This window comes from Camelus bactrianus, chromosome X, assembly GCF_048773025.1.
Source record: "Camelus bactrianus isolate YW-2024 breed Bactrian camel chromosome X, ASM4877302v1, whole genome shotgun sequence".
Classification (NCBI taxonomy): Eukaryota; Metazoa; Chordata; class Mammalia; order Artiodactyla; family Camelidae; genus Camelus; species Camelus bactrianus.
The window spans coordinates 80,814,452-80,839,017 of NC_133575.1; the positions used below are offsets into that span (position 1 = coordinate 80,814,452).

General features: G+C 35.0%; 1 protein-coding gene across 10 annotated transcripts in view; it reads right to left on the reverse strand.

The window, feature by feature from the left end:
- Nucleotides 1–516: 516 nt before the first annotated feature.
- ZMAT1 (zinc finger matrin-type 1) overlaps nucleotides 517–24,566 on the reverse strand; it is a 29,420-nt gene continuing 5,370 nt past the window's right edge. For 2 of the 10 annotated variants that reach the window (XM_074358850.1, XM_074358853.1), the window contains exons 2-7: nucleotides 19,196–19,302; nucleotides 14,957–15,058; nucleotides 14,705–14,879; nucleotides 13,050–13,118; nucleotides 4,147–4,246; nucleotides 517–2,749 (exon numbers count right to left, since the gene is read on the reverse strand). In XM_074358850.1, coding sequence (XP_074214951.1) covers nucleotides 1,426–2,749; nucleotides 4,147–4,246; nucleotides 13,050–13,118; nucleotides 14,705–14,879; nucleotides 14,957–15,058; nucleotides 19,196–19,302 — 1,877 coding nt within the window. In that variant the 3' untranslated portion in view covers nucleotides 517–1,425. The other 8 variants (XM_074358851.1, XM_074358852.1, XM_045507150.2 and 5 more) reach the window with 8 other exon arrangements.

Below are 24,566 nucleotides of genomic sequence, written 5' to 3' on the forward strand. Positions count from 1 at the left end.
ATTAACACATCAAGGGAATAGTATAGCCTACGTTTCCTATTCCTGATGACTCCATGTTGGATTTTGATGGTTTTCCTACAAGGTCACACAGCTTGATGGTACAACTGAGACCAGAATCCTAGACTTGGATTCCCAGGCTATTATTTTTTCTACTATACCATGGTGATGCTGAAATGCTTAAAGGAGATGTTTATCATAAAAAAGGGAGAACCAGAGTAAAAAAAAAATAATCAAGATGAAACAATTTAAAGGTAATGCCCCCTCTCCACTGTCCCCTCCCATTTATAAATTCTTCCTTCTTCAGTTTCAAGTATTTAATTGGTTTTATTTTTCTAACTTAAAACTGAGCTCAAATCTGAATATCAGCCTTCTAAGCAATATGTAGGAGAAATGAAATTATTACAACTTTATAGTCAGATCTTCCCAGAGGTGCAAACTGTTTAATTATTTCCCCTCTCACTCTCAAAATAAAATAATAACTAGCTGGGAAATGATCATTTACATAAAACAAGTATGTAGAAATTAAAACACTTTAATATAAACATTTCCAGAATATAGACTGATTTTTTCAGTACTTTTGAGAACTTTTTAAAACTATATATCATCTAAGTTTATTATAGACTTTCATTTTCCACTTTCAGAACTAGAAAATACAAAAATACACTGCAAATTAGATTTAACAAACAAACAAAAATCAGTCTAAATCACTTCACACATTTTCCCTAGAGAAAACCAAGAAACATAAACAAACACACAACAACAACAGTAAAGTACCACCAACACTAACACAAACCCAAACAAGGGATGGATTCTATAATGCCTGGTAATTCTCTCATTTAAAATAAATTATCTCCCACAGGTAAATAATTCACTATCACAGCAATTTGATGAATAGGAGTAGAGACAGCCTCATTAAGGAAAATTATATGTAAGAAACATGTAACTTTTCTTTCATGTTAAGAAATGAGGAAAAATAATTTGAGGAAAAGGCATATTGAATACTTTAACTTCACTTGGCTTTTGTTAGCAGTTAAAGTAACTGTCCACTTAGGAAAATTTAAATAACATGAATTTCATAAAATGAAGCTCTTCAACTTATTTCTTCAATTCAACCTTAAGGAAACAAAACTGAAAACTTCAAAATCCAAGAGAAGATTCCACCCAAAGCACTGACACTTTTGTCTTTTCTTCAATAGGCTTCCTTTTCTCTTATGTTCTTATTGTGTTCTTCTGTTCTTTCTTCGAGGTTTAAGCTTGTTTATCTCTTCTTTCAATTTAATTTCAGTTTTTACACACAAAAAACTAAGCTTTCCTAAACTGACACAGGCTGTATCCACCTCTCTTTTTCTTCATTGGATGTTCCCGTCTTTGTCTAAATTTCCCTATTCTTAACCGATTTCTCCTTAAGTAAACAAAGCTAAAAGTTTAAAATCCAAGAATAGACTCATCCCAAAGCATTTCCTCTTCTGTCTTTTCCTCAACAGATTTCTTTTTCTCTTTCTTGTGCTTACGTTCTTCCTTCTCAGAGGGTACACCATGGCTTTTTTTCTTTTTTCGATGCTTAAGCTTTCCTGAACTGACACTGACTTTATCTTCCTCTCTTTTACTTTGTCGGATGCTCTTGTCCTTGTCTAAATCTGTATCCCCACAATTCTTTTTCCTTTTATGTTTGGACTGCTCCTTCTCTGGCCTTTCTTTGCCTTCCTCCAGGTGCCTTCTTCTCTTCTGATGTCTCCGCTTATGACTTGATTGATGGTCACTGGTATTGTTTTCTGAGGAGAGGTGCTTGTAAACTTCAGATTCTACACTGTATGGGCCAGAGTTATTTTCCTGCTGACTAAGGCTCAGGGGTACTGGTTTTTCTGGGAAATAGTCTCTGGTGGGTTGACAGTAAGTCATAGAGTCTGATCTCTGTTTGCTGTCATGAGCTGGTAAGCAATGAGGTAACTGGTTTTCTGCTGTTTGTGAAATATTGTATAATCCTGGGTAAGTCTGGAAAGTCTCACATGGGAGTCTTTGTTCAAACATTCTATATCTAGATCTGGAATCAACCATTTCTCTGTATTTGTGAGTTTCCACAGAGCTATCAGTTATCTTTCTGAAACAAGTCTTTGGTTCTAGTCCTCTGGCTTTCTGCACTTTGATATAATCTTCAAGTTCATCTTGGAAAGAGTCATATGTCCTCTTTGAATGAGCTGGTAACCAATGATGTAGTTGGTTTTCCACTGGTGAAATATTGTATGGTTGTTGGTAGGTCTGGGAATTCTCAAGTGAAAATCTTTGCTCCCACATTCTTGGTCTGGGTCCAGAATCAACTTCTCTGTACCCATGGGATTCCATAGAGCTCTTTCTTATCTTTCTGAAACAAGTCTTTGGATCAAGTCCCCTGGCTTTCTGCACTTTGATGTAATCTTCCAGTTCATCTTGGAAAGAGTCATACATCTTCTTTGAGTGAGCTGGTAAGCAATGAGGTAACTGGTTTTCCACGGTTTGTGAAATACTGTATGATCCTGGGTATGTCTGGAAAGTCTTACATGGGAGTCTTTGTTCAAACATTCTATGTCTGTATCTGAAATCGACCACTTCTCTGTACCCACGGGCTCCCAAAGAACTCTCTTCCATCTTTCTGAAACAAGTCTTTGGTTCTGGTCCTCTGGCTTTCTGTACTTTGACGTAATCTGTACATTCATCTTGGTAAGAGTCTGGTGGCTTCTTTGAATTCTTCACTAGATTAATAACAATAGATTCTCTGCAAACAAGACAGTAGAAAGTTCTTGTCACTAGATTGCTTTATTTTTGCTGCTTTGTTTTCAAAAATATTAGAAAAAAACAAATGTAACAGAAACCAAAACAAAATTTTTAAACCTACCTCAATATAAAAGCTATACATCGTGACTTTGTATGCCAAAAAAAAAAAAAAAAAAAGCAGGGACAGTCAGGTATTTCCTAGGCACCTCACAACTTTTTGTGCACAAAAAAATTTTCAGGCTTGGGATGAAAGGGAAGATGGGTACAAAGAAGCAGACATATCTGACACTGCTGTAGTACTTGAAATGTAAAGGATGTGTGGGAAAGAACCAATAATATTTAATGCCCTGAAGATGGTCTGATCTGAATGTCACATTGCTTTAAAAGTTTTGATTAGTTAATTCCTTGTACAGATCTATAAATGTGACAGCTAGTTGTTCTGGAAACCTGAGATTTTTAAAAAAGAGTCTAAATGAAGGTTAATTTGGTGAGTGAGACAATTTAGCTCCTTAGTATTCAGATTCAATAATATAAATATTTTCTACTAGAATAAAATAATGTAACAGAAATAGTATGTTTTTTAGGCGGGGTATAGCTCAGTGGTAGAGTGTGTGCTTAGCATGCACTGGGTTTGATCCCCAGTACATCTGTTAAAAAAATAAAAATAAACCTAATTGCACCCCCTCAAAAAAACCAAAAAACAAAAACAAACAACAACAACAAAAGTTAAAAAAGAAATAGTATGCTTTGGTTTTAAAAGCAACAAAACAAATACACAATAGTTAAGTGCTCCTCTATCCGGCTACCTGACTTATGCAGTCCCCAACAGTCCACACAATCTTCTCCTCCTTAAAATAACAGAATGGACTGGAATAAATGTGTATTGAGCTCCTACTATGTGCCAGGTCAGGCACCTTATATATTTTTTTATATTTCATTATAACCACTTTAAGTCAGAGCTGTCCAAAGTTACACATTTGGTAGAAAGATGGATCTGGTATTCCAATTCAGTTCTGTCGAATAATAAAACCTTTTTTCTTAACCACTATACCTCACTGGAAGGATGATGACCAGATCACTGAATCCCTGAAACCAGCCAACCATTCAGGGATTATTTGAATTTGTATGGCTAGCCTGAGAATGATCCTTTAGCATCTTTTCAAAGAAGAACAATGCTGTCTGGTCAGGAGAGGTACTAGTTAGCCAGCCCTGTCAGTATACTATCATGGCTAGAGAACTCCCTGGGAGATGGTACTAGCATGCAAATACCACCAACCATACCCAGGATCAACTCTTAGGGAAATGAATGCTGAGAAAGTTTGTAAAATACATGCAAAGGTATTTGACAGAAGCACTGGTCTTTGATGTCACAGGAGCATTTTGGCAAGAAATACTTACTTAATTTGATGTTCACTTCCTTGCATATGGGACCGGAACATTTCTAAAGATGTAAAGGTGATATTACAAATATGACAAACGTAGGTTCTCATACTAAACTCTGAAAAAAAAAGAGTACAAGTTAATAAGGTCAATAGGAATAGACTTAGAATCACATAGCTGGACAGGAATTAACTAGAGATCAACTACTTTAACTTCTTCAATTTAAATATAAGGCCCAGAGATGCCAAATGACTTGGTCAAAGTCACAGAGCAGTTCATAATAGAGAGAGCCTCTCAGAGCCCATGTCTCTTAATTTAGAGCCCAGAATTCGTTACACTACACAGCATTGCTTCTCTAGCCTTGGCCTCTTTCCTAAGAAACTACTATCTGCCTGCTTATTGTTGCTACGCAGAAGTGCACCAGACACTTCACATTTAGCATGCCCAATCAATTTTTGCCTCTTAATGTCTCAACCAACCTCTTTTTGTTTGCCCCTAATTCTCTTCCTACCAACTAAAATCTGAAACATCCCAAAATATTAAATACAAATAAAAACAAATTTTTACTCTCTTACCTGAAATCATTGTAGTACATTAGTTTACCAAAAGTAATTTCCACAGACAGATTTTAGAAAGGACAGAGGTTCAGTGAGCTCCACTCTCAGGATAAATATTGAAAGCAAAATTCTAAACAAAACTACTAGTTATCACTTCATAAGTGTCAAGAACTATAGAATAGGTATACAGCTACTTCTCTATTCTTATTCTTAGGTAGAATTGGAAGCAGGAAATAGATTAATTTCTATTTTCTTAATCTTATCATCCTTTCACCTTCTCTTTGGTCAGAAGAAGCAAATTAATAAACTTAATAAGCTAAATATAAAAACAATCCCACCCTAAGGAAGAGGCAATAAATTGATGGCTGCAGAGATTTTAGGGTCAGGCAAGGCCATCTTTTTAAATCAAACAGCAACTTAATCATTTAAAGGACACAAAATTAATCACTACTAAGTGTACTGGCCTTGTTCAAACAAAGATTATTCATAGAAACAGGAGACTACGGTTGAGGGAAAAGAAAGATTCTGACTTGGAATAACATGAGGACTCCGCTTACTATTGACATATACTCTGTGATGGGCCCAGGAGAGCTCAACGGGTTATGTCAAAGTCTTAATGAATGATTCTTCAAAATTATCCTCTCTTCCTGTGCTCTGATTTTGTGTTTACCAAGTCACTTCTGATTATACTTTGGTTTCTCATATTCTTGGTAGCAAAAAGAGAATGCACTAGATGATAAAGTATTTTTTTAAAAACCTGGAAACTGGAAATACATCATTTCTCCTTCTACCATAAGTCAGTATTACCAGAATGACAATATATTATCTTAAGCTACAATGTTTACCAGAATTCTCAGATAAGATTCACCTGGAAAGTTAGTTAAAAATATAGATACCCAGAACTCTCCTCTAGAAAATGGAGAATATGATTCACTGAGATAGTGAATTTATATTTTAACAATACCCCAGCTAACTATTGTCAGAGAATGCGTAGAAAATACACTAAGTGAATACCTTTCCAGTTCCTTGGTTATTTATCAGCATCTTCCAATTTTGGTTTGGTGAGTCCCTGATTTGAGGCTGATCAACTCTGAAGATTTTGGACTTCTTGCAAAGCTGAGGACTAAATCCAGGACTCTGCACGCTCATAACAACCCTTTTCAGGAAATCATTACAAACCTTATTTAAGAGGTGTGAAAATTAAAGCTCAGATTCACTTGGCCAATCCCATATATATATTGAGGACACCTAAGTTGTGCAAGATAAGCAGGAGTCCTGTTTTCCTCTAGACTAGTGGTTCTCAATGTTAGTTACACATTAGAACCATGTGGAGAACTTTAAAAATATTCATGTTACAGCTCCACATCAGCCCAATTTAATCAGAATCCCTAGGGGTGGAATCAGTCTTACTTTTTGAAAGTGCTGTAGATTATTTTTCTGTGCAGCCACTGCTGAGCACCACTGCCCTAGATTATCAAGCCAATGATCTTCATTATAATTATAAACTCTCATTATATTTCAGATATTATATGTTTAGTGCTTATAGGGTATATTGTATGTAATGTTCTCCTCAGTTCCTCCTTGGTTTCTTCACAAATTACATCAGAAGATTATAATATAGGTAATACAGTAGTTTAGAGGAGCTGAAGGTCACATATGAAAGATCCTGAGATAGTTCTATAACTGTGATCTGATTTCTATTACCTTGGCCCTTGTCTTTTTCATATAGTTAATCTTTTTTCCAGGATACAGACATCTCAGAAAATAATACATAAAAACAATGTAAACCCTTTCTGTGAAGAGATGAAGCCTATTTATTGGCCCCCAAGAGCAAAATTCCTGGCCTAATCCTTTTGAAACCTAACTCTACTATGTTTCTTATACTGTCTATTCTCCTATATGAGTCTGCTCCTTGGCCCTGTCCAGCTGTGCTCCCCTCAGCCCTGCTAGGATTCCTTGTTTCTGACTTCACCCAGAAACTCAAGCATCTTTGCACCCTTTACCTTTCAGAATTACCCATAATTTAACACTTGTGGATCCCACTTTTCTCCTAATCACAGCCCTATCTCCTAACTCCCCAGACTTAGGTCTTTGTTTACAAAGCATAGACTGGGTAAATGCATGTCTTTATAGTCTAACATTGTGGCTCTCAGTCTTGGTTCTTTATCATAATTACATGGGGAATAAAACAAAGAGAAAACAAAACCCTGATGTGTAGGTCCCAGGGATTCTAATTTAATTGATTTGAGGTATGGCCTGAGCATTGGTATTTCTAAAAGATCCCTGCATGATTCTAATAGGTAGACAAGAATGAGAACCACTGGTCTAATATCTTAAGTGGGGAAAATCAATCGAGAGCTGCATGTAAGCAAAAATGCAACTTAATGTGGGATTTAGCTTATGAACAAAAATAGAAAATGTCCAATTTACCTGTTTTTAAATTATGACAGGAAACAATATTTCAAGATAATTAACATTTGTTGAGGATCTATTCTGTGATGGGTACTGTATACACTGCTTCATTTCATCCTTTTTCAATTCTATGAAGCAGTCTAATTTTCATTTTATACCTGAGGAAGCTGATATGCAACTGGGCAAGTGACTTCAAACATTTATCCAAGTCTATGTTTATCCCACTACATGACCCAGCCCCTCAATAAACAATTACTAAATATTTAGAAACGCTATATACTCATTACCACATAAAGCACTGAGAAGGATATTGCAGAATAAAATACAACCCTTTGTCTCAAGGAGGCCGATTCAGTTACAAGTCTATAATTAATGCAACTGTCAATGAACAGTAAAGCCTATGAAAAATCAAAGAAAGGGGAGAACACCAAGAGCTAGAGCAGTGATGGAAGTTGTGATGGATCTTGGAGGGAAAGAGGATTTGAATTATAAAAAAATAATAAGGTAGGGCATTCCAAGGCATGAAAACAATATCAGGTCTGGTGAAGACAGAAATGAACATGATGTGCTGAATTCAAATAATCTGTTCAACAAACACTAAACACTTCTGTGGCACCAAGCATCATGCTAGATGCTAGGGGTACAAGATGAATAAAATGGGCAGGTTGCTCACAAATCCAAGTGAGAAAGAGATACATGAACAAAGGAGTTCAATTTCATTTGGTAAAAGGTAAGAGAGGTATGCTTAAGAGGTATGGGAATTCAAGGAAGCAGAGGCACTTAGTACAAGATGAAGGTATAAAGAAGGCTATACGAAGAGATGATGTCTTAGTTAAGCTTGGAAGGATGAAAAATAGTTAATGGTGAAAAGAGCTGAGAAGAGTACTGTAGACAGAAGAAATAGCATGAAAAAAGCAAAGAAATATTTACAGGAACTTGTTAAAATCTGGAATTGCTGTAGAACAAAAGATAAGGGGACGAGATGGGAGAGGCAATAGGGAGTCAGATCAAAGCAACTTCTATGTTATGCTAAGGAGCCTAGACTTTTTATTTTGTGGGCTGGGAAAACCTGAAGTGGTTTAAGTAGTTATATGACATGGTCAGGTGTATGTTTTGGAGAAATCTCTCCTCTAACTACAATATGGAGGATGAACTTGAGAGGAGCAAGCCTGGAAGTAAGGAGACCACAGTTACATAAATATATTAGACCAGGCAAGAGATAAGGAGGGCATGGGCTAGAAAGGTCACAGTAGCAGTAGAGAGCAGCAGGGAGATTGGTGAAATATTTACCATTAACACAGACAAAATTTAGTGACTGACTGAACGTGGGCAACAAGAGAAAAGGAAGACTCTAGAGAAGTCTAAAATAACCCTCAGCATAGTTTGGCAACTGAATGGGTGGTGATCCTGTTAACTGAAACTGGAACTTCATAAGGAAGTACTGTTTTAGGAGGTTGGAGAATAAGCAATGGTGAGTTTGAATCAGGACACACAGAATCTGATAATATCTGTGAGATTTCCATGTAAAGGTGTCCAACGGGCAGTTAGATATGGGAGTATGAAAAGCAGAAGACAGGTTAGAGTGATTCTGGAGAAGTCAGAGCAGAGGGGTAGTTAAAACAATCAGAGTTCTTGAGATCCCCTGAGGCCAATGTATGGGTGGGCACAGGAATAGCAACATAATGATAAAAACCCTGGATAGTGCCACTCTTTAAGATAGTAGAGGAGAAGGGGGCCCATGAAAAGTCACGAAGTAAAGGACAATTATAAGAATGAACAGGAGAGGGTGACGTCAAAGGAGCTAAGAAAGTAGAGATTTTTAAAAGAGGAATGTTTAGTGAATGGAGTAAAGATATCCATTGGATTTAGAAATTTAGAGGCCACAATGACCCTGTGAGGAAGTTTCAGTGAAACAATACACTGGTGGTGTGGAGGGCTAGGGGAATGTGCATCAAAAAATGGCAATGAGTTGAGGAGTGAATAAGAGTGAAGACAGTAAGAATATATTTGAGATACAACAACAAACATGACTAAGAAGGAAAGGGGAAAGTACAGTAGTTAAAGGGAAACTCAAGGTTAAGGGATGATTTGGTTAAGGTAAAATACTTGGTAATCCACATTTGATGGCCAAAGTTTTCCTAATGATTTGGTTAAGGCAAGATACTTGGTAATTCATATCTGATGGCCAAATTTTTCTTGATGAAATAAGAAATAAGCTTGCCTGAGGGGTGTGAGGAGGGGGACTGTTGAACAGCAGAATAGAGTCTTGGAGAGTGGTATAGGCTTAAAATCACTGTTGAAAGGAAACTGAAGGAAAAGGAAAAGGATTAAGTAGGACTAAAAGTCATAGAGGCTGGATACTAAGACTCTGTAGAGGTACCCAATCTCTAGCCTTATATAATTTTCTGTAGCATCACTCAGTATCCTGAATGTAAAAGTAGAACAGGTAGACTGTGGAACTGATCCACGGTTGAAATCTTGCTACTAGATTGTGACAGAATAACAATGAAGTATAAGAAAAGTCTTCCAGGAGTGGTTAAAGCATTAAAATGTGAGATCATGCAGTGAAAATGTAATGGAAGGGTATAGGAAGGAGAAACAGTTCCAAGAAAACTTGGTAAGACTGTTGATGAACAGGATATAGGGAAAGTAAGTAGTCAAAGATATCCTCGAAGATTCAAGTGTAGGTGACAAAAAATAGTGGTACTACTGGCAAGGGTAGAAAATTTGGCAAATTCAATATGGTTTTAAGGAAGATTATTAATTCAATTTTAGATATGTTGAGTTACTGGTGAAGGCGAGACATCTAAGTGCAAAAATGGGGCCAGAAATTAGTAAAATAAACAAAACAAATACAATAAATAAAAAATACATACATACTTTAGTTCCATATCGTTATGGTAGCCATTCCTGTGCTAATAAAGATCTGGGCTGGATGAGGGACATGAACGAAGCAATAAGAATGATGAAGAAAAGGAGAAAGAGATTAGATATAGCAGAAACATATAAATAATAGAAGATAGAAAAGAAGGCAGAGACAGAAAGGAGGAAAATGGGTGAAGAGTAAAAATAGTGAAGGTGGCACATGTTAAATTGTTTTTATCTTACCACTTGCTCACTTATAATATGAACTTCTTCTGCTGCTGTTCTTTAAAATTCTCATTAACTAATTTAAATTCTCCAGCCATTTTTTAATCCTCCAATGTTTACTGTTCTCAAAATGAAATAGTCAAGGCAGGGTTAAAAATCTGTACTTTGAGCTCTAGCTTCAGAGGCTAGTGTAAAATGATTTTGATGACTGGAGTAAATTATGCTGATGATTAGTACCCACTCCCTGGCCAGTTGAAAATTTCACCAAAATCCTCCTTCTCTCATTCTAATAACCTTGAAACTTCAGAGTGCTAAAATGACCCTCCTTTCAGAAGTGACCAGAGTGCACACACTTCTAAGTTCTAATTTACCTAATGCCACTAAACTAGAAGCCATTTACTTCAGATAAGCCTCAGCACAGCAATAGGAAAAATACCCTAATAAGTGGAAGTTTATCATTTCTCCAAACATCTGCTCCTTTCAGAAGCCCTACCACTTCTATTTCTATACTTGCCTAAATAAACATTCTTTAAATTCCTAGATAAAAACATACATCTGTATGTAACTTAGGGGGAATATGTTGAATCACATTAAATAGCAAACTTAACAGTACAAACATAGAGTTAGCACTCAATATATAAAGACTAATTGTTCACTGATTCATACATTAAACTAATCTCTATCGAAGTAGGCCTACTCTGTGCCAGTTTCTATCTCTAGTACTGGAAATATAGATGAGTTAGATGAAGTCCCTTCCCTCAAAGAATTTACACTCTAATGGGAGATAAAGACACAAGGAGAGAGAATTAGATATGCAGGTTAAGGAAGCACAGAAGATAAGCCTTGAAGGAAGTAAAAAGGCTTCCAGGGAAGTAGCATGATAAAGAATGAGAAGGAGTTAGTCAAGAGAAAAGGGACACGAAGATGTTCCATGCCAAATGGCAGCATGAAGAAGGACACAGAGATAAAAAAAATGGTGTAATAGTTTCTGGAAACTATAAGCAGTTTGCAGGTTCTGACCCACATAATTATCCTTAGAAAATAGAGAAACAAGGATTTTTAAGCAGGGGAATGACATGCAAAGATGTACACTTAGGTGAAACACGCTAGTAGTTAAACTGAGGGTGGATTTGGGAAGACAAAACTGATGGCAAGGAGAGTAGTTAGGATGTTGTGGCAATATTCTAGAACAATGCTTCTCAAAATTTTTTGTGAGTACAAATCCCCTAGGGATCTTTTAAAAATGAAGATTATGATTCAGTAAGTCTGCAATGAGGCCTGAGATTCTTTTTTCTAACAAGATTCCAAGTGATGCTTGAGATGCTAGCCACAAATCACACTTTGAGTAGCAAAGCTCTAGAAAAGATGTTGAGAGCCTGAACTAATGTGGGAAAAGCAGAGCTGAAGATAAGGGAACAGTAATATACAGGAGGTAAAACAGTAATGGCTTGGTGCTTCATTAAATGCAGAAAGTGAAGAACATGGTTTGGGGGATATATAGTTAACTACAGGTTTCTACTTTGAATGACTGAGTGGATCTGAAACGGCTATGAGGTATCCAAGTGCAGCAGTAGCTGCCATTTGGATATATGAGTCTAGTGCTTGACAGAAAGGTCATAAGCATACAGATAAGAGATGAAATCAGGGGAATGGAATATATCATGTTTATAGATTAAGGTCAAGAATGCAACCTTGAGAACACCCACATTTAGGCAATGAATTTTAAAAAGAGCCCCCAAAGGAAACAGAACAGGAATAGAAACACAGGGGAAGATTCAGAGCATAAGGAGTTACGTATGACAAAGAATAGAGCCTCAAGGAGGGAGTAATGAACATTTTCACATGAAGCAGAAAGGTCCAGTAAGGAAAGAATTGAAAAATAATAGTGAGTGGAGGAAAAGAAGTGGATGAAAGAGAGAATATGAAAAGGTAATAAAATACACTAGTAGTGAGAAGATGCCTGTGGAGGAAAAAAATGAAAAAAAAATATGGTTAGAAGAGCAAGTGGATCACTCCAGTCAGGATCAGAATCTTTACTGTGCCTGAATTCTTGCTACTCTTTCTCAGTTCCTTTGTTCATCCTCTCTCCTTCCCACTTCTACCAATCTAAATCATATACTCCCTCTATGAAGACTGTCTGAACTATAATGTTTCACTCCTCTGGTTACCAGAAATATATACACAAAAATCCATGTCTGCAGCCTCTTGCAATGATGTGTTATTAACCCAACTAGTTTACACACTTGCCCTTTCAACGAATATGCTATATCCTCATTTGTACTCCCAAGAATGACTACCCAAGCACCCAAGAGACACTTAAGTCATTCTTAGTGATTCAATGATATAACAACATGATACTAATTTAAAATACTTATTTAGGTACCTATGATATAATATGAAACATGAGAATACCTATATTTGATTCTGTAATTAATAAGGATCATCTAAACCTTTCTGTGTCTCATTTGCTAGAAAACCAACAGACTTAGATGGACTCAAAAGTCCTTACTTATCTAAAATTCTATGATCCCATGAGTATTATCAACTTCCTATTCAATAAGAGTAAAATGGTATATACATAAGCCAGTATGTTTTATAAAATATAAACTTCCTAAGAAAGAGATTTGGGATATTTTTACTGTTTACCATTTGCATCTGATTTTGCTGGAAGAGGTTTCTCTCTTATCTTGTCTACAAACTTCTTCCTAGCTTCATTTCTTTTGTGTTTTTTCCCAACATAATGTTGTTGGGCCATTAATGGACTATTAAAGGAAGCAGGACAGAGCTTGCAATACTTGTTTGGATTATTCAAATCCAAAGCAGGGCTGGAAGAGGAAGGCATAGTCTTGTCTTTAATCCCACCTGGAGGAGGCTTGACAGCAAGGGGCTTCAGAAAAGTTGACTCTGCAGAAGTAGTAATAGGCACACCTGCTGAAATAGTCGTAATGAAAATGATCAACATGAGTTCAGCTACTAGAGTTGCATTCATTATAAAGTATTAAGGAAATTTAGAGTTCTTTAAAAACCTACTATATCTGAACATTTTTCCACACAGGGCTGTTGGATAAACGTACTCAGGTTAAAAAGAATTTCCTTCTCTGAGAATAGAAATTTGAATACAAGTCTGTTATCAAGTTTCTCCAACAAAGATACAGGAAGGAATGTTCAGCATCAAGCATTCATTTCAAGTGAATTATATTCATTTGAAACATCAATGAAAGCATGAGCTATTTTAGGATGGTTGTTGAAATTAGTGAGGGTAAATGGATGGTACCAACTTCTAAGTTGGTGTCTTTCTTGATAAGTAAGTAAGTCATCTATTCATTTCAGATTTGTGATGTCTATATCAAAATAAAATTTATACAGTTGTTTAAGGCTAATGAAATTATACAGTTCCACAATTACAGTTATTTCAGAGCTCTTTCATTTAGTCTCCTCTCTGAGCCCAAATTAATGGATTTGGGGGACTAAAGATATGGCTTTACAATGTGCTTTCTCTTGTAGAGTACACTGATTCTGGCCCTCCTTCCACTGACAGGCAGAAAAACAAATATATAAAAATTAGAGAAACTAGAATAAATTCAAAAATAATTCTACTTTCATTTATTAAGATGGCAATATACTTTAATGCTGATGAGGCCTACACAGTGAGTTGGAAATTAATGTTAGTAAAATTTCCACACCAAGTATGCTTTATTCCTAAAGTGTTGAAGCTACTATGAATGTGGTAAATTATTTATTCCAGAGGGTTAATCATATTATTTTTTGTTCCAGCACACAAAATTTTCAAAATACAAGTTGGGTTTTCCAGGGTGTACTCTGCCACTTCAAGCCAGAAATGAGATCTATGGGTCAGTTCTCTCATGTACTGGTGGCCCAACATCACTGGAAGGAGGAAAGAGGCAACATTTTACAGTTCTCTATTATCTTTGGGATCTAGCATAAAATAAGTACTCAATAACTGCTGATTGATAATGCTGGTGTTACTTTTTCTTTACAGTCATAGGAAGAAAGGAATAAGCTATTAGGGTAGAAGGAGATTCCATAACATCTATTTTTTCCCTTACAGTTACAGTCAGAAAATGCTGCACTATAAGTATATTATGGTGAAGACACTGGTCTGACAACACATTATGAGATAACGTTTTGAAAAGTACTAAAGCAAAAAAAGAAGATGCCAAGGGAAAGAAGTAAGAAGGACCTAAGATTTTGATTTGATTAGAAACTAGAGATGTCAGGCTTATTGTTGTGTCTTTACAACAGCATAGCAAATCACTTGCTTTTATTTGGATTTAATAAATTGAGAAGGAGTGGTCATAACTTTTCTTAAAATTCAGCTAGGAATTATGATCCCCATATTAAAAGACAAGAACACAGAAAGGGATTAACAGAGCAAAAGAAGAATTAAGTTATTGAAGCAGAGTGAAAGTCTCGCCAATCAAAAAATGGATGGCAGAGTTAGGAAACAACGATAGAGAGACCCTGTATTGAAGCTAAAGAGGTAAACGTAATCTTACCCATCTCCGGCTGAAATCCTGATGGAGATACCTGATCACGCTCCTCCATTAATTGCTTCAGTTTTTTAGCATGGACTTTCCCCACATAGTGAGACTGAGCAACTACTGAGGAGCTAAAAATCATGTTGCAGAGATCACAAAATTTGTTTCTGTCCACTACTTCACTCCTATGCACCTGAAATAAGCACAATCTTGTTAGAATGATTCAGTAACTAAAAGTTTTGAATTACTACAGCAACACAGGCCACTCACCTGGAAATTCCTAACATCCATCTTCATTTTCTTAACAGGCACTTCATTTTGTTCCCCATGCATTTGAAAATAAAACCTAACATTTTGAGCATGTTTTTCACTCTGAAAAAAGATATGATATGACTGTGTTTATTCAATAACAGAGGGATGCCAAATTTACACCTCTTTGCATTTGAGAACAGTACCTATAAGTTGGAATATATTTGGTATGTACCAAGTCTATGAAAAAGCTTCACATGCTTTAAAATCTCCAAATCTCAGTTAAAATGAAAACAATGCTATAATTTAGAGGCCAATAACTTTTAGGTTCTTGTTTTTGACCGAGACTCCTAGTTTTTGTCCAGTAACACATTTCTTCTTCTTTAGATACACATCTTGGGCAATATACCCAGCTTTTTATTTATTTTTTTAAGTTTTATTTTATTGAGTTATACTCAGTTTACAATGTTGTGTCAAATTCCAGTGTAGAGCACAATTTTTCAGTCATACATGAACATATATATATTCATTGTCGCATACTTTTTCACTGTGAGCTACCACAGGATCTTGTATACATTCCCCTGTGCTATACAGTATAATCTTGTTTATCTATTCTATATATACCTGTCAGTATCTTCAAATTTTGAACTCCATACCCAGCTTTTTAAAAGACTGCATGTTTCAGCCTCCCTTTCAACAAGATGTAACCATGTGACTATACTCTGGCCAATAAGATGTAATCTGAAGTGCTGGGTGGAACTTGAGGGAAACCTCCTAACAGGCTCAGTGATAAGCCCTCCTAGCCTTCTTCATTCCTGTTTCTGGAATTAAGATGTAAAGGTCAGAGTTCCAGGAGTCATCTGGGACTATGGAGAATCTTGAGGACAGAAGCTAGTTCATCAAAGCAGAAAGACAGAAAATGCTTAGGTTTCTCATGTTATGGAGCTGTCACATCAGTCCTGCACTACTTCCCTCTCAAATTCTTTTATATGAAGAAATTAACCCTTCTAGGTTAAGCATATTAGAAAAACCTTTCAACAAATGTATAACAAAATACATAATAACTAAAATGCCGGTGTTGGTAGAAAGGAAACTAATATTCCTGAGTACATACTCTGCAGCAATCACTCTCTCTCTGCAGCATTTTAAATTGTGATATCTATCAATCACATAAAAAAAAACACAGGAAATAATATAACTGAAGAACATACCCACTACCCAGTTTTAACAGATATTAACATTTTGCTGTATTCCTTTCAAAGCTCCTTTTCAAAAGATGTAAAATTTTACATATACTCCTATCTCTTTATGTCAACAATACTTTTCTCCTCAGTCTCTCCTCATAGGTAACCACTGTCTTAAAGTTGGTCTATGTCATTTTCTTCCATATTTTTATTCTTTTACTAGATATGCATGTACCCATAAACAATATTATATACTACTGTCATTTTAAAATTTTTATGAAAATGGAATCATTCCATTCATATCCTTTTCAACTTGCTTTTTTACTATTATATCAGATTTTCCATGTTGATACATATAGCTCTAGTTCATTCATATTACATGCTGCATAATATTCCACTTCATATGCTACCCATCAACTCCCCTATTGAAGGCAGTTATGTTTATATTTATTTTGCTATTACAAGCATTTCTGCACTGAACATGTATATCTCCTAAAACACATGTCCAAGTGTTTCTTTAAAGTAGATACCTAGACATGGACTTCTTGGCTTGTAAGGTATGAGGGTTTTCAACTTTAATAGGTATTGTAAAATTTCTTTCCAAAGATGTTGAAGCAGTTTACATCTCTAAATGTAGCATATATGAGTGCTTTTTAATTCCTATATGCTCCCGAAGTGTTAAGTGCTATTAGATTTTAATTTTTGCCAGCATGATGGTTTTGGTAAGATAGTTCATTATCACTTTAACTTGCATTTCCCATAAGATCACTTGTAAAGTTGAGTATCTCTTCTATAGCCTGTTCATATCACTTTCCCATTTTTCTATTGGGTTGTTTCTTGTTCTAACTGATGTGAAATTCTTTATATATTCTAGACACTAATCCTTTGTTAGTTACATGGGTTATAAATATTACTCAATCTGTGGTCTGTCTTTTAACTTTATAATGATTTTTTTTCATATAAATTTTCCCTACCAGGCATCATGACATATTTTAAAGCTATAGCAATAAGGTGAAATTATTTTAGAGACAGGCAAATAGAGTAATACAATAAAACAGAGTAACAGAATAAAACAGAATAAACATATATATGTATGTATGTGTGTATGAAAATTAGCATATGACAGAGATGCCACTACAAATCTGTGGGCAAGGACAGACTGTTGAATAAACAGTGCTGGGACACCCGGCTATCTACATAGAAAACAATTTTACCACCCTCCATAGGTGAAAATCAATACCAGATGGATTAAACACTTTAACATAACAAATAAATTTTTTAAGTATTAGAAGAAAATGGAAATATCTATATGACAAAATTACAGAGAATGGTTTCTTAAACATATAAGTATACATATGAAGGGAAATATTAATAAGTGCAATCTTATTAAAATTCAAAGCTTCTATAGTACTATTCTATTTTACATGTATAATAAATGCTATGCTGAGATAGTCTGACAGTATTTAACCAAGCTGTATATTAAAAAGAAAAAAAAAAACACCTTTTCAAGTAGGATATTTTCACAGAAATGCTTTCAAATATATGGAAAGTCATGTATAGTTTTGATTTGATTATTTAACAAGCTTAAGCACCAAACTTACAGATGCCACTGAAATTTAAATTAAAAAATATGCTACAGCATCATATAACATAATGCATTATAGACACTAAAGTTTATAGAAAAATAAAAATATGTAATGATAGGACAAAGTATTCAGAATATGCTCTTTCATGAAAAAACAAGTACAAAACGACATACACACTTCTCTTTTGTAAAAATGTGTGTGTGTGTGAGTTTAGAAAGCATACTGGAATCATATAAGCTAAAGAGAAGTTAATTAAATGATGGTTACCTACAAGTGATAGAATTATGATTGGTTTTTACTTTCTTGTATTTTTGTATATTTTCTACACTGCATAAGCACATAAAAAGTGACTTTTTAAATTTAAATTCAAATGGTTCCAACCACAGTTATCACAGAGCCCTTTGATTATGTGTCTTTCTTTACTAACTCTAAATCTTTGAGCTTTGGGGTCCCAGATGTGCTAGGCAGGCTCACATATTTGATTTCATTTAATTCTCACAAGTATTGTAAGACAGATTTTACCACCCCGATTTTGCAGGTTCAAGAAACATTCTCAGAGAGATAAAATGACTTGCCCAGGGTTATACAACAATGGTGGAGTTAAGACTTGAACCTAGGTCCTCTCAATCCACAGCCAACATAGTTTCACTACCTGGAATTATAGTAACTGAATCCCAACCAACATAAGGACTCAAATATTACTGCCAATAAGATTAGCAACGGGCAAAACAAGATGAGGTGTTTAAAAAAGTATAAGTGGTTTTACATTTCTTTTAATACTTTTGGTACTGCAGATACCAGATACAAAAAAATTCATTAGTTCATAATATGATGTAGAAATGGGAGACAGCAGCAAATGAAAGGAAAGAACACTGAATATGAAACCAGAAGAAATCATTTTTAAGCTTAGTCATACCAAGATAAGCCATGGAGAATCACTATCCCTCTGGGTCTCAGTTTTCTAATCAATAAACTAAAGAAGTAAGAACATTAAACATTCCCTCTTTTAGCTCTAGAATGCTACGGTTCTGTGCCTAAAAGCATGTGGCTACGTCAAGTGCAAGACTGGTTCATTTTGTTTTTAACCTTCATTTACTGTAAAGGAAGACAGACTCTGGAGTTCAATAATATCCCTTGATTCACAGTAACAGTATCCTATTCAAGCTTTATAAAACTTTCCTTACATTTACTACAAGGATACAAAGTAGTAGTGGCTTGATATATGGAAAGGGAGGCAGAATGGTATGAAGACAAGAAAACATGCTTTGGAGTCAAAAAGGCTGAGTTTAAACCTGAATTCCCCAAGCTTAAGCTAGTAAGTTACTGCCCCTCCTCTGAGCCAGTCTCCTCATCCCATCCGTCAAAGGGAATTAAAACCACCTACTTCAGAGGATTTTCATAAGAATCAAAAAAAAAAAAAGATAATAAATAAATTTTATCTACTACATTTAAAAACCTATTAGACTCTATTCCTGTTAATTTTAACCTACCTCATAATGTGAAATCCGCTGTGATTCAAACTGCAGCACTACTCCACATATACTACAAAAGTTATCTTTAAAAAATTCAGTCTTTTCCTGTTCATTCCAAGTCATATCTATGAATAAATAAAGGGTAATGAGACTATATATCAATTAACATTTAGAAGTATCATTTTCATTCTTCAACTATGTATTATTTCATATACCACCTCAAATCTGAGTTCTTGTGGGGCTACAGCAAAAGCTTTTTGCTTATCAAGTATGCAATTTAATATGCACATATTAAGTATGCCTCTAATGCAGGATATGGCAAGAGTTATTTCCCTAATATGATAAGGCAATGCCATTCCAAAGGGAAAGTTACAGGGGTACCAGTAACTTCATGAGCTTCGTGGAATGATTTGGGGCACCAATAATAGAAGGCAGGATTAAAAAAACCCGGCCTTGAAATTTTGTCTTACAGTAGTCAATCCTAAAAAAGGCATTGTTATAAGACTGTCGCTCCACTGGAGCTATGGCTCCAGTGTTATCTAAAATCTACAGGGAACCACAAACAAACTTTGCCCATAGTAGGCAAACATTTTCCATCATTGTACAAACATTAGCACACTCACCTGGCCAAACAAGTCTCACACAAGCCCCCAAAGCTATAAAGTAATGTTCATATACTAACATCTAGAAATTATGCTATAGTGCTTCTCACTGTGATAAGTAACATATGCCAAAACTTTCTGAATTTACACTTGAGGTCCACACTTCTACCTAAAGTTCTTAACAGCTGTAATGTATTCTGCCAAAAATTTATTAGTGTATCTGCAGGATAAAATCATTAAAATAAGTATATATTATCATTTGGTGGCAATATAACTTATTACAGTGAGAAATTTTCCGTTAAGAAGACAAAAGGAAACTACTAACTTAGAGGTTCAAGAATTCCTAAAATTTAACACCCATTTCTTTCCTAGATCAATCTTTATTTCCGTATTTCCCCACTTCTAATAGTTAAAGTTTGACACTGATACTCAACATAGGAAATACCAAGGCTGAGCATTTTAACCCAGCCTTTCATTACTGATGCCCCAGATCATTTCTATGAAGTCCACGAAGTTACAGGTACTCCTACAACTTTTCCTTTAGAATGGTATGCCTAGACTTACTGCCTTTGATTCATTTCCTCAAACAAGTTGTTGGTCTGTTTTTCTTTGTTAAATGGCATTTAATATTCCAGGCTCAAAATCTCAGCCACTCTTCTCCCCAGCAAATCACTGTTTCATGTAAATTCTAGCTTATATTGTTATTTCATACCCATCTCTTCCTTTTCATTCCCCAAAACACTAACCTAGTTCAGATTTTCATTGTCTTGGGCATCATTTAGCTTTATTAGTATTTACTGAGGTTAGTTTCAAAGTATTGTGGTGGATATTTTGGAAAGAGATAAGAAAAAAGAATGGGCATTTATTGAAGGTTTTCTATGTGTAAACAAGATAACAGCTTACCCCTTTAGTCCTTAAAGCAAAAACCTGTAAGGTAAGTGGTATTTTCCACATTCTGAAGGTTAGGGAATTGGGATTAACTGAAATCAAAATAACTTGTCACATGTGTTATTTGATGGAGCTGGAACTCAAACTTTGTTTTATCTTGACTTCTTCCATTATACATACATAACTGTCCCACATGTTGGAAATGACAAAAGCAAGTGAATAATTCCTGATCTCAAGGAATTTACAACTTAGTAAGGAAGATAAGATGTGTATAGAAAGAACTATGATCCCAAGATTAAAATGTAATAAGTGATATAAGTACAATGTGTTCCTGCTGAGGAGTTTGGGAAAAGCTTTGTAGAGGAGAACAGGTTTTGAACTAAGCTTTAAAAGATGTATAAAATTCAGATTAAAAGAGTGGAATAAAGGTATCTGGAGGGAGACAAGAGTATGAAAGACAATAATTGAAAGTTTGGAATGAGGCCAAATCATAATTGGCTTCATTAGGGCATTTGGACTTAATTCTGCATTAAATAAGGGAAAAGAAATGACAAAATAGAGATGTGGATTAGGAATCAGTTGCAGGCATAGAGAGTATTAAAGCCTGAGCTTAAAACTTGCCATGAATATAAACCTTTAGATCTATTGCATTTAAGCCTAAGTAATGTTTCTGGTGCAAGAAGTGGAGCTTTGACCTTACCTCCAGTAAATTCATCTACAATTACTTGTCAATGGCAAACTCTCTTTGTGGATGTAATAAAATGAATATGTCAATATTCTGACTTCAGTGAATCAAAAAATTAAAATACAAAAATCTAAATTAAAAAAGGCAGAGTGACCATGCACATTAAAAGGGACTTAAAAGCATTACCCTAATTTTATTTAAATAGCATGTTTCCCTAATTTAAAGATGATTAAATCTACATTCAAAATTTCAGGAATAATCTTCATGTAAAAATCATTCTTAATCAGGGTTTCACATCAAATTCACATGAACAGCTTTTCAAAATCAAACATGCTGAATTAAAATAAAAATCTCTGTGGGTGGTCCAATCCACCCACAAATGAGTCTCATGATCAGCCATGTTCAGAATCACTGTGCTATAGGACAGGCTCAGATCCTTACACAAAATGGCTGTCCAATATCTATTTAGTAACTAAGCTGATTAATATAAAAGTCTTGTCATCTACGATACTTACCAAGCTAACTGAGCTTTAGTCTAACCTGAAGAAATTTTTGAAAAAAGTATGGAAGGAAGAAAATAAAGAAAAAGAAAATATTGCTTGGCACTATCTCAAATCTATTTAAAACTCCAGGGTTGAGGCCAAAGAATCTGTGTTTTTAGAGTCCCCAAGTAATCTCTTTAAACAGCCAACCTCGTGATCCTTGTTCAATCTTCCACCAAGATAGTTCTCAACGCTGGCTGCACATGCAAATCACCTAGGTTGTTTTTAAAACATACCAATGCCCAAGCTCCACCTTAGACCAATTAATGAGAATCTCTGGGATATGACTTGAAGTTTTAAGCAGCTATATATTTCATATAGACTTTAGAGGCCTAAAAATTCAAAATCTCCTAGTATTTCTTCCCCTACTCCTCCATTATCTGCATGCCCTTGTTTATGTCCTAACACTAAAGCTAGTTCTCTCCAAAATATTTCCTTGCAAAACATGCACAGCATTTCTATTAAGAAGTATAAGGTTTTAATCATTATAGCTAGTATCAGAAAGAAATTGTCTTTCTAGCAAATGAGAGTATTATTTTGGTTATAATTTAGGTATAAGTGTCTCAGTTTTCTTCAATGACAATGAATACACCAAATTCATGGCAGATGGTCCTGCATCTTTCAATCTAATTTGGTTTGAGAGCAAAGGGTAAAAATATAAGTAGATTACACATTAGATTATCAAATGACAAAATACTGAATGCTGTGAAATGTGATTTCATTTCTCATATGTAGCAAATAAACTTCTTTAAACATGGGAAGGTAAATACCTCCTGGTTAATTTTAGGCATATTGCTTTTAATATTCCTAGCATAGTACTTCTCAGGCTGTTCTTCATTACCTGACATATTTGAATTTTGTATGCTATCATAAAGTTGGAGAACAGATATTGGATAGGGGAGCAAGATTTTAGACCCAGAATAGAAGCACAGTTTTGTGCAGACTGATAGTGAGATCTTATGATACAATGGCGTTTTCTCAAATATGAATTGGGACATACTGTCTTTGAAGCATACAGGAGTTTACGGTGCTGATACCATTTCTTTGTGTTTTAACATAAAACAAAAGCCATGGGGAATAAGCAAATATTGTCAAAAACTAAGTTCACAATGGGAAGAGAAGCTAAGTTTGATAATGGAATGAGGGCTTAAACTGACAGGATCTGGAAAAGATTAAGTATAACTTTTAAATATCCACTATTTTCCAGAAATTAGACACATCAGCAAGTTCTTTAGAATGGAGAAATATGGTCATGGGACAAAACTATGACCTACAGAGAGAGTTTCAGTTTGGGACAATGAATACATTCTGGTGATGGACAGTGGTGAAGGTTGCATACATGAATGTCACTGAAATACACACTTAAAAAATGCTCAAAATGGAAAGTTTTATGTTATGTATATCATACTACTATAAAAATAAAATAAAATGTTGAAAAAAAAGACAAAGCACCTTCTTCTCCCCAAAGGATAACATGAAGGGCAGAGTCAACCTCGTCTCAGAAGAAACTGCATGAGCAAGTAATAAACCTCTGTTTTGCTATCACAACGTAAATGATTCTCTATTGAATAACATTTATGAAGACTATTTTAAATGAGAGTGGTTGTATGACAAATTGTAAATGTGATCTGATAAGAGAGTTTGTATATTTGATGCTCTTACAATTTGATTATGTTTATGTATGGCTGTAGCCTTTGGTTACAGAATGAATCAATCAATTTTCTATTAATGAAAGTGTTTAAATTCTTTATTCCCTTACTCAAGGAATGATTACATGCCTTGAGAAAATAAAACTTTCAATATAATTTGGAATGAGGGGAACTGACCTACAGCACTGGGTAGTAGTAAAAACTAAGTAGTAGAACATTGGACAGTAGTAGGAAAAAAATAAACTTTTGAGTTGCTCAAACAGATTCAAATCTTATCTCTATAACTATGTAAACTGGAGAAAATTATTTAACCACTCTGAGCCATTTTTTTTCCATCAAAAAAGCACAGAAATACAATGTTTCTCCCAGGATGTGGTGAATATTAAATGAACTAAAAGTTTTAAAAATGTTTAACATATGCAGGCACACAAAATATGCTTGTTTTCTAATCTAGAAGCTTTGAGTTTTTTACTTAAGATTATATATAATCATTTTATTTCATATTAGAGTTATTTTAGAGATAATCTAGTCCTGACTTTCTCAGTCTTGGCACTATTTTCACTTTGGGCCATATAATTCATTGTTGTGAGGGACTGTTCAATGCATTGTAGGAATATTTAGCAGCATCCCTGGCCACTAGAAGGTGGTAGCATTTCCCCATTGTCACAATCAAATATATCTCCAGACACTGCCATATGTCCCTTATGGGGCAAAACTGCCTTCAGTTTATAACTGATTTAGTCTAATGTCCTCATTTATAAATGAGGAAGCTAAGACCCAGAGAGATTATAGAAAATAAAGGATTGGGGAAGCTACAATTTAAGATATGATTCTAGGTTCAGGTAGACTTGGACCATAAAATAAGCCAAGTAGTCTGGGGAAAACATTTGTAATAACAGAGGGATGTTCTTAAGTCAGTGAAATACAAATATGAGTACTAATAATTCACATTCTATGGACTTGGACATTACTAAATTCCCCTATGTTGATATAAAAATATGCCACTCAGCTTGTACCAGAATA